This window comes from Chroicocephalus ridibundus, chromosome 1, assembly GCF_963924245.1.
Source record: "Chroicocephalus ridibundus chromosome 1, bChrRid1.1, whole genome shotgun sequence".
NCBI classification, from domain to species: Eukaryota; Metazoa; Chordata; class Aves; order Charadriiformes; family Laridae; genus Chroicocephalus; species Chroicocephalus ridibundus.
Genome location: NC_086284.1, coordinates 164,305,902 through 164,316,766, shown reverse-complemented (window position 1 = coordinate 164,316,766; position 10,865 = coordinate 164,305,902). Strand labels below are relative to the sequence as shown.

General features: G+C 52.5%; 1 protein-coding gene across 2 annotated transcripts; it reads left to right on the top strand.

Annotated features, from left to right (window-relative positions):
- Window positions 1-2,537: 2,537 nt before the first annotated feature.
- Window positions 2,538-7,534, top strand: DNAL4 (dynein axonemal light chain 4). Of its 2 annotated transcripts, none has more exons than XM_063322449.1 (4): window positions 2,538-2,605; window positions 3,986-4,204; window positions 5,053-5,136; window positions 6,345-7,534. In XM_063322449.1, exons 2-4 carry the CDS (start codon window positions 4,133-4,135, stop codon window positions 6,507-6,509), a joined length of 321 nt encoding a protein of 106 aa, XP_063178519.1. In that variant the 5' UTR covers window positions 2,538-2,605; window positions 3,986-4,132; the 3' UTR covers window positions 6,510-7,534. The 2 variants fall into 2 exon arrangements, with proteins under 2 accessions (XP_063178519.1, XP_063178518.1); XM_063322448.1 differs by having other exon boundaries at window positions 2,548-2,605; window positions 3,989-4,204.
- Window positions 7,535-10,865: the final 3,331 nt, after the last annotated feature.

Below are 10,865 nucleotides of genomic sequence, written 5' to 3'. Positions count from 1 at the left end.
ATTCCTAACTTTGAGCCCTCTGCAGTTAGGGGTTTGGCCATTTTTCCTTAGCTTTTCACCCAGGAGCCGCCGGTGAATAATCCTGACAACCCGTCCCAGCATTTCCCGAGGGAAACACTCCCTGGGGACACATTGATCAAAACCAAAGCACATTTAATTGAACCCAGAATCACACACACATGCGTGCTCCCCCCCCACACACGTGAACAGAGGCATACGCACACAAACACACCAGCTCGCGCTGACTTGCTGCTTAGTAGCAAAAGTGGGTGAACTACATAGGGATTCAAGCACTAAAAAAACCACAGCAAGAATACGATGCTTGAAAGTGCTGTGTCCCCAGAGAGATTAGAGTAGCTGCCTGGAGATAAAGTAATGATGATGGAAAGACCTTCTTCCTCACAGAGGTTCTACTCCTAATTATCTCCCCTGAAAAAAAAAAAAAAGCATGATCTCCCAGCTTTTATCTGTCTCTTGACAATTTTAGCTCCGTGCCTGCGTTGTTGGAAGAGACCGATGCTTGCCGAAAGGAGGAAGGAGAAGGAATCGGCGCAGGAGGTAGGAGCGGCAGGAGGACGAGGGGGACAGGAGGCAGTGCTTCATTCCTGTCACCAGCGGCAGCGAAGGCAAAGGGAAAGACAAATGATCGCTGCAACATTGTCTTTCTGAGCCCAGAGACGGCTCCACCGCTTCCACCACTGCTTTGTCAGGCAAATGACAACCAGGAGGTCTGATTCATTGCTACACCAGCGAAAGAGGCAACAAGATGTCCTCCCTACAGCTATAGGAGAATATGGTGAGGGATGAAGACTTCTTCACAAGCTGGCAGGGGCAGAAGAGTGCCCAGCTTGTTCCTCCCCCACTCTTTTCCTTCTCAGACAGCTAGAAAGCAATTCGTCTTTCAGCAGACAGCCAGCAATGAGGATGCTTCAAATACACGCCAGCCAGAAGACCGCACAGAAGGTCTGACCCTGGACAAGGATGGGCCCTGATGTAAACCCAGGCATCACGCCCAGCAGCCGGGGCTTTGCACAGAAGTCTTTCCCCTCGATATTATCCTGGAGCTTGCTGCTTCTCCACCTGTATTTATTTCAGACAAATACAATCCTAGACCTCCAGGAAACTGTTCAAGCCCTGATTTAGACGCAGTCAGTGTTTGGCCAGCAGGATGCAGAGACGATGCAGGTTTCCTAGAGAGCTGAGAGACAAGGAAAACCTCAAAGCAAACAGACATTACAGACATAAAGGACACGGAGGGTGGGAAGGGGCCGATGGGCCTCCATCCATGAGGATGGAGGTTAGTGTTACAGGAGCTGCTTGCAAAACCATGACCTATCCCCTCCCTCCCGGGGTCATTTTCTCCTTTCCAGTTGCATCAACATGCAAACATGAGTGGTTGCCTCTCCCATTCAATGAAAACACATTAAAAATCCCTGAATTGTCCCATATTCACAGAATGGTTCGGGTTGGGTGGGACCTTAAAGATCATCTAGTTCCAACCCCCCTGCCATGGGCAGGGACACCTCCCACTGGACCAGGCTGCTCAAAGCCCCATCCAGCCTGGCCTTGAACACTTCCAGGGATGGGGCATCCGCAGCCTCTCTGGGCAACCTGTGCCAGTGCCTCACCACCCTCACAGTAAAGAATTTCTTCCTAATATCCAATCTAAATCTCCCTCTTTCAGTCTGAAGCCGTTACCCCTCATCCTATCACTACACTTGCTGATAAAGAGTCCCTCCCCATCCTTTCTGTAGGCCCCCTTTAGGTACTGGAAGGCTGCTAGAAGGTCTCCTCAGAGCCTTCTCTTCTCCAGGCTGAACAACCCCAACTCTCTCAGCCTGTCAAAATTGCTCCATACTGGAGCAATATCCTTGCTGTTTAAGCCGAAAGGTAGAACTAGGCCTCAAAGGGGTTTTAAGTCAGAAAAATATTAAGTCTCCAGATACCAGGCAGTTTGGCTGTGTGTGCGGCTCCGAGCCTGTTGCTGAAGCCTGCCTAGCCGAAACCCACCCAGAAACCTTCACATGGAAAGGATGGGAAGGCCGGGAGCCTCATGGAAGCCCCTTTTCCAAGCTCAGGCCAGGGGAGACACGGCTCCTCCTGGCTGCCGGGAGACGGCCTTCCCCTCCCAGCAGCTCCTGAGCCAGCCCCGGAGCCGTCCCACGGAGGGGAAGCGCACAGGGCCGGGCCTGGCCCTCACAGCGCAGCTGTGGCTCCTGCGGCCACGCAGGACCGCGGCCGCGAGCTTTTCCGCGGGTCTTTCCACAGCAGGGGTGTTTAACGAGGCCCCTCCGCGGTGCTGCCGGCCCCTCCCCGGCCCCAGGCGCTCCCCCCTGGCAGGGGCAGCGAGCCGCGAGCGCCGCCACCCTCGCGGGGACACCGAACCGGAGTGGAAGTCGACGCAAAACGAGCCCCCCGCCACCGCCCACAAGCCCCCGCGCGGTAGCCGGCAAGGCAGACCACCAATCAGACGCGCCGGGCGGCGTGCTCACAGCCAATGGACGGCGAGGTAGGTGGGACTTCCTGCGCCGGTTGCTACGACAAGCACTGCTCTTCCTTAGCAACCGGCGCTGGGGTGGTGGTGCGGGCCGCGGCGGCGGTGGAGGTGAGGCCGTGCCCGGAGCCCCTTCGTCCCCTTGCCCCTGCCGCGTCTGAGGCCGCTTGCCGAGTTCTCCCCTCCTCCCTTCCCGTCTCATGGGGCTGAGGGCGGCGGGTCGGCGTGAGTGGGCTGCTTCGGGTGTGAGGCCTGCTCGGACCGTGTTCTGCTGCCACCCCGCACTCCTGGGTGGTGCTACGCCGGGCACAGAGGGGCACCCCTGCCCCGGTGGCTCCGATCCCGGCTGCTCCCCCTCCCGCCGCCGGGGCTGTGGCGTGCTTTTCCGGACACACGGCTGGCGGGCTGCCCCCAGGCCGCTTCCCTGTCCTGTCTTTTAACCGGTGCAGCCGCCCGTCGGCTGCTCCTCCCCGGGGAAACCGCCGCCGGCCCGCGGGGCAGCCCCCGGCGACCTGCCTCGGTCTGTGGCCCCGGGCACGTCTCTGTTAGAAGCTGGGTATTGAAAGTGGGTCCCGGGGTTTGCCCCGCCGTGGGAGGCTGGTGCCAACCAAGTGGCTGTTCTGTCCTGTGGAGGTTGTGATGGGGACATCTAAAGGTCCCACGGTCCTTTGTGTGAGAGCTTGTAGTCAGTTAGCCTTGGTGCTTTAGCCAGCAGCTCTACACACTTGGCATAAATGCTTGGCCTGTGTGGTGTTGCCTGACACTGTGGGGTTTTTTTTGTTTTCCCTTTAATATGGGGTCACTCTTGCTTCCTCTGGGTAGGAAAGGAAGGTGCTTTGTTCTGGGTGAGAGAACCAGAGGGAAGATGACGGTGAAATGTTCTGAATCTGCCAGTCAGACAGTGCTGTGCCTCTGCATTGTCCCAGAAGCTAGTTGGTTAATTATGCCCACAGGCATGGTCCAGTGTTTTCCCGTATGGTCCTCCCCAGCTGACAAATGCTTGGGGATGTGAGGAGCAAGTGCACAAACCAGACCAAGATGTTCCCATTAAACATTTCCGTCCAGACACGTACATTGATCCTGTTCCTAAAATACTCTTACCCTTTGCTTGTCATGCGCAGTTTGAAACCCTCATGGATAATAGTGTCCTGGGAAAATCCTTTTGGAATTAATCAATAGATATAGTGGCTGATGCATTGTTCTCTCCTCCCTTGTCAAAAGCTGTACCCTCACTTGGCTCTTCCCTCAAGCTCAATTGGTGCTTCTGGGAAGTGCTGTGCTCTTGAAGCCTCATTTATGGAAAGGGATACATTTTTTGGATTTGTTTGCATTAATAGTCTGTAAGATAACACTCTAAGTGTGTGGTGTGTAAAGATGGTACTGAGAAATAGCAAGCAACTGAGATGGGACAATATTCTCATAACGGTTTTATTGGCCTTGCATTTTAATTCAAAACTTTCTTTCTCTTTCCTGTGTTTGTTTTTGTTCAAGCAGTGTCCTGTGAGCCATTTCCCCTTCTGCTGAAGCTGCTCTGCCCGTGTTCACAGAGCCGTGTTCCTCTCGGCTGTTTGTGCTGCAGCACCTTGCTGAACTCCACGCAGCCCCTCCGCCCCTTCCCGGGGTCACTGTGGAAGGACCATGGCAGACACCGGGGAGGGGAAAAAAGAGGAGGCTGACTATAAAAGACTTCACAGCTTTCCACTGATTAGGGTAAGAAGAGGGCTGGATTATGTATTTGCCAGTGTTACAGATATAAAATTCTACCTTTGTTCTTAGCAACCTTCTAAACTAGCATTTCTCCCACAGAGTTGTTGCTGTGAGAATGTGTGTACTGATGGTCCTGTGGAGGGGTCCTGGTTGTCACTGCTGGTTTCTCCCTGTCCCTGACCTCTGTCAGGGAAATTTATTATCATCATTGTTCCCCCATCAGCCAGGGGAAGCCTGGGGCAAAGTGATCTATGTCTAACAGAATGAAGATGCTGCCTTTGGAGTCCTTTCCTGTGTTCTGGATGCAGCTTGCTTTTTTTCCTATGGGAGCTGAAGTAAAAGGTCTTGTTAGCCAGCCAGATAGCACAAGAGGAAGAAAAGGCTGTGTAATTTAGAATTCTCGGTTATGCTTATAGCAATAATTAAGGACTGTGGTTGAGCAGTATTAACGTACTTTCCCTTAATCTTAGAACAGAAAAACTGACAAATGTATTTATCTCCTCCTTTAAGCTGTGCTTACTTAGTGCTAGTCTTAATGTTAGGTAGAGAAGAATTCTGCATTGGCTGGGACAAAGGAACGAATGGATCACTTGTAATGCAATAAGCTGTTTTCATATTTACCCTTCTCTGAAACACTGGAAATGCTTGGTGTACGGACAAGCCCGTGTTGCTGGTGATGCCCCCCACCTTGAAGCAAGCTTTAAAAATCACAGGGACTAGCTGCCTTTTGCCCGTGCCCAGCAGTCTAGGCTCCCGCTATAGCCTGTGCAAAAGTAAGGGTTCCTTACTGTTGTCTTGTGTCTAGCTCTTATTTTTCTGCTTAGTTCTTCTTGTTTGTTTGCTCTTGCCAGCATACAGACATGCCGGAGGAGATGCGTGTAGAGGCCATGGAGCTGTGTGTCACGGCGTGTGAGAAATATGCTACCAACAACGAGGTACTAGCCAAATCCCAAAATGGCCAGCCTTCAGTTGCTGCAGCTCAGAGAACCTGCAGGAGCAGGGCTAAGGGTGTGGGCAGAGTGGAGTCAGTTCCTGACATCCTGTGACTCTCTTTCTGCAGAGAGCAAGGATAGAAGGCAGCAAAGAGCTTGGCTAAATCTCAAATTCAGTTCCCTTTGTCAGCAAGATCTATAATAGCCCTTTGCGTTCTTGCAGGAAGCAGAGATTAGTAGCGATGCTGCATCCCAAACCTTACCTCCTTCCTCATCCTGCCTTGCCTGCGACATGCTTCCACTCTGTTCATAAAATGCCCTGCGTCCTGAGGGCTTGGTTCAGAGCTCTGTGGAGACAGGCCCTTCCCATCTGTTCTTCAGTGTGGAGCAAGGTCATCCCCACCAGAGTGGGGAAGAGACTCTTGTTTTGGGGATGAGTATGTGAAAGTCTTCGAACCTTCAAGTACAGTCTATTAAGTCTTCCCTCTTAGCTTTCAGCCTCTTGAATGAAATTACTGAGACCATATAAATGAGGGGTGATGCAGAAGTTATGGTTTTTGGAAAGGTTGCCCTTAGCTTTGAGAGCCAAAGAGGAGAACACACGTGGCTCCATGGGCAGGGCACAGACTGCTTGTTGCTGGAGCAGTGTTGTGTTGGAGCAAGGCAAAGCTATGAAGCCAGAGATTGCTTCTGTCCCATCCTGCTTGATAACACCACATGTCACTGCAAAATCTTCCTCTCTCCTTTTTTAGATCAAGCAGGGTGTGATCTGGAAGAAGAGAGCCTTTTAAAAGTCAGCCTAGTTTCAGTGTTTTGGTAATTAGCTGGAGAAAAAAAAAATGGACTCCTGTAAAAATAGCTGCAGCTTAGTGACCTGAATCTCCTCTCACACTCGCTGCACCCAGCATAGCTCCATCAGCATCTAAACCAGAACTCTTGCTTCAGACTGTGAATAAGAGAAGTGATTGCTAGATGCAGTTCAACTTTAATTTCTCCTAGCTGCTGTGTTGAAGGCTGCTGAAAGCAGAGAGACCTGTTTTACCCTTGAGCGCAGCTCTGGGGAGCTCCTGGTTCCTGCAGTGCAGCTGCTGTACCTGTTGCCCATGGCTTGAGCAGTCTATTAAAGAGAGAAGATGACTAGGGGGATGTTTGCATAAAAACTCACTGCTTGCTCTGTCTCACCCTACACTCTCCTCCTTAACATTCTCCAGAGCGCTGCCAAGATGATCAAAGAGATGATGGACAAGAAATTTGGGTCCTCCTGGCATGTGGTGATTGGGGAAGGCTTTGGCTTTGAGATCACTCATGAGGTGAAGAATCTGCTGTACATGTTCTTTGGTGGCAGCCTGGCTGTGTGTGTCTGGAAGTGCTCCTGATGTCTGTCCGGGTCCCAGACTTGCTGCATACAAGAGATTTCTTCCTTCTCTTAACAGGTTTTGTACAATCTGGAGGTGGGGCTTTATTTTTAATAGTTAAACGTCAAGATTATTTTTTTTTTTCGTACTGATGTAACGGTTACGTGGGATACGTATAGTTGGTGTGTGTGTGCGTATAAACTTGCTAAGCAGTCCTGTCCTTGCTCGTGGGATTTCTCATCTGTCTGTGGCTCTTTCCTCGGTGTTTGAGCCGAAGCAGGAAGGAGGTGGGGAACAGGTAACCTCACGACATGCTGCGGAGCCGTACAGCAGCGCTAGGAGGGGGAAGCGAAAGAGAAAACGTTCTATCTAGCCCTGTGTTGGTTTTTTCCCTCCCACTTGTTCCACGTCGTGTCCTCTCTTCTCTGCCTTCTCCACTACTGTGTGTTATGGCTCTGACCAGCACCTGTCTCTCCGCTCTCTGAATGCCAAGAACACCTTCTTCCCCCACCCTTCTAAGATTCCGTACAGAACTGGCGGTGCCAAGGGTCTCATTTCGGGCTGCCCGTGGAGGTGTTAGCCACAGGGAAGCAGACTTGGCTTGCCCTTCCCCGCGTCTTTTGGGGAGGGTACAACAGCTGAGCTGCCTGGGTGTAGGAGGTTGCTATGCAAACTGCCCCCTCCTTTCTCACCCACTGCACACTGAGATAGCATGAAAACACGGGCGGCTGACGACGCCTGGGGAGTGGGTGAGAACTATTCATAAGGCTCGAATGCCTCCCTGTCAGTTTTTGGGGGTGTTGCAAGTGCTGTGTACTCTCAGCATCTTGTTTGGAGGCTGGCAGAGGAAGGAGGCTCCATGTGAGATATCACTTGGTCATCAGAAACCTCACGTCTTTTTGGACTAGCGTTCTTTTTGCCTGTTTCTTTTTTCTAAAGCTGTCAATGTTGGAGGATGGAATGAACGTAATTGTATGTTACGTATATGGCATATTTATATAAATCTGGGGAACCGTGTTTTTACAATAAAAATTTAGTAAAATGTCCTTTTCTCTGTGTGTTCTAAAATGAAAATCCCAAAGTAGAGGACGAGAAGGAAAAGTAGTTCAGGAAACATGGGAGTAAGCAAGCAATGGTGTAGTTCAGGTGGAGGGCAGTGACAGGTCTCCATCCGGCATGTTTCCCAGGTGACTTGGCACGAGACACGCTCTCATCCTCCCTGTTCAGTTCCTTTCACCAGTGCAAGCCACAATGCTGAGGAAGGTTGCCAGGCCCACAGTGCTACTGGCTGAAGTCCTCAATCCACACAGCTGTCCAAGCAGTAGCAGCAAAGGAGGGTACCCGTGTCCTCTGCCCAGCCAGTGTGGCTCTGCTCTGACCTTCAGGGTCTTGCATTTGTGGCTTCCTTGAGTTTTCAGACTTTCCTCTCAGAACATTGCCAGCAGTGCCATTGACACCTCGTGTTTTATGAGAGGCCACACTCTACTCCCTAGTTCAATTCCGAAGGACCTTTCTGCATTAGTGCCTGCGGTGGATCAAACTGGTGGAGGGTCTTACAATGCCTTTTGTTCCTTCTCTGAACCTCAGTGTGATGCTAGAGATATCCTTCCTCCATTTCATCATGTCAGAAGCTCTCCTATAAGCCAGAAATTAGAGTAATGTGAAGACAACTAGAAATTATTTCAAATTTAGACCGCCTGTGCTGGTTGGGCCCACTGTCCTCTTGCATAATTCCTTATTGATCAGGTGGAAGGGAATTGCAAGGTGAGTGGGGACACACGTAACTGGTATCATAAGGTAGTTGGTACCATGATACCTGCCCTGTGTGGTGTAGAAGTGTCCAAATCCTTTGAGCTGTCTCTTGGTGTGGTTGCTCTGTCTCACTCCAGCTGGCTGCCTTTACGTGAAGATACAGCACTGTTGACTGGCGCTTTCTGCAGCTGGCAGGTGGAAAAGATTATTTTTCTCTTCCACAACTTACTTTCTCCGCTCGGTTCAGGGGAAAAGGTAAAGCCAGAGTCTTTGGAATGCCCAGCATTGGAGCATGATGATACCTCCAGCCATACCATAGTCTCTTTAATCGTGCCCCTTTCATACTAATGAATAATTAACTGCTGTGTGCATATGCACAGACACGCTGGTCATGGGCATCTCTGCAGGGTCGTGGTGACCTGCAGGTGATCATAGGGAGCTCTTACCTCAGCACACAATCTTTTGGCCTCACTGCCAATCTGTTATCTCTTTGGCCACCAGCTGACCAAAGCTAATGTCTCTGTGACCTGCCTCGGCGATGGGTGAACGTTGACCAGCTCCCCAGCCTTCTCGAAGCACGAGGGTGCAAACAGATTGAGGTGAGCTAGGTGTGAATTTGCAGCGAGTCAGCTCCCACACTGCACCTCCCCCAAGGTAAGCGCAAGGTGGCTCGCAGGAGAGCGGCGGGCTATTTTTGTTTCCAAGGGTAACAGCTTTCCCACAAGAACTCACCACCAAGAAGCCAAACCTGTCTTAGCTAGTTTGCGTGCCCGTCATCGGCACTCTACGCGAAAGCACAAACCTCAGCTTCCCAAAATTCAGCTGTGCGTGTCAAGGCCTCTGCTCCCAGGCAAGCGTTCTGGCCCATGTGTGTTAGAAGAAAGACTTTCGCCCTCCTTTTCCTGTGGAACTGGCACATTTTCGGGCGCGCCCGTGACTTTCAGGGGAGTATGGTTCATAGATCAGAGATGGTCCCTTGTCCTGTGTTTTCCTGCAAGAGACCCCTCTGCAGCTGATGCTTTTGGAGCCTCTAGGGCCTATCCGCTTTTGACTATAAAACTGCAATCTCTCGCCAAAGGATTTTTACCTTCCAAATTTTCAGCAGAAAGCTGGGGAAGTTTGCAACAGGTGGCTTGCTATTGTGTTCTTCTCTCCCTCTCATTTCTTGCCCCCTGCAAATGGCTGCCATTACCCATCAAAGCACCAGGCTGAGTCAGATGTAGAAAAGGAGATGAAAAACGCGGAGTGATTCATCAGTGCCAGCCGACACGACCCTTTCTATCCTCCTGGCCCGGAAAGCTGCGATAGCAGCTCCGATGGCTGTGCTTCATGACTTCATCCCTCCCCACTGAGGGGTGATGGGCAACATCATTATCAGCTGCCGGGGAGTCCTGACTGGGTGCCAGCAGTGGAAATGTCCTCGGATGTAGGGCTCCTCCTCCGCGCCCAAGGGTGACTGGAACCCGCTGGGAAGAGGGGAAGGCGATGGGAAGATGGAGGAAGAGCTTGGGAGAGGGGGGGGTGGCGGGGGAGGGAGACAGGAAGAAAGAGGTGCAAACTCAACCGCTTCTCTGCGATGATGTCATGGCAACGGGGTACGTGGAGATGCTGTCAGGCAGTCGGGGCAGGCTTTGAAGCTCTGCAGCTCTTCCTCGTTGCTGCGGGCTCGTGCCTGACTCGCTGAAAAATCTTTTGGTTAATATTTAATGCCGGCCAGTGTTGAAGTGCTAAGGGTGGTGAGTGCTCCACCCCATCCCTCTGCCTCTACTTCCCAATGGGATGCTAAATCGGGGTTGGGGGCTAGGATTGCAAGCTCCCCTAGCCCGGGGATGGGACTCCCGGCCAGTGGGGTGGCTTCAGACCGTAGGGTCCCTGTCCCCATCTGGGTCTAGGAAGGACGTGGGAGGGAGGTTTCTATCCCCCCGAGCCTGGTTTGGAGCTGATCTGGGGCTCTGGAAGAAGGAGGGTCTCCCTCTCCCCTCCCTCTCCCAGGGCTGGCTCTGGAATAAAGAAATCTGTGGCCCTGCTCCGGGAGCTGAGCCCAGCTCCTTTGATGCAAGCGGTTAGCACATGTTTTCTGTTGGTGTTTTTTTTTTTTACTTAAGCAATGACCTAACGATCCTGTGTTCCAGCTACAGCCCCTCCTAGGCGCCTTCTTTCCAAACCGTACGTCCGGACTGGATCCAGCAAACCTCCCGGAGCAAGACGCCGTGTTCCCTTCCCCGGGGAAGCCATCTGCTCCCCTCCGCCCGGCTCCTTCTGCAGGGCTTCGAGCTCGCCAGCCGGGTTGGAAAGCTTTCCTCCTCCTCCTCCCCGTTCACCCCAGCTCCCATCGGCCATCTTGTTAGAGCAAGGCGCAGGGAAAGGAACGCGGGGCCGGCTGAATCTGGGGCGGCTGATGGTGTCAGCCGGAGGCGGTTTCCAGGCAACTGTCGCGCCGTGGGACACGGCGAGCCAAGAACACCAGGAACACTGCGTTCTCGCCGCACCGCCTGGGAGGGGGCCGAGCCCGGCACGGATGGAGCCGGCACGGGATGATGCGGAGAGGGCAGCGCGAGCGAGAGGGTAGTGCAGGGATGGCAACGGAGGAGGGGTGCTCCAGCGTACCCCCTCCTGCCCACCGCT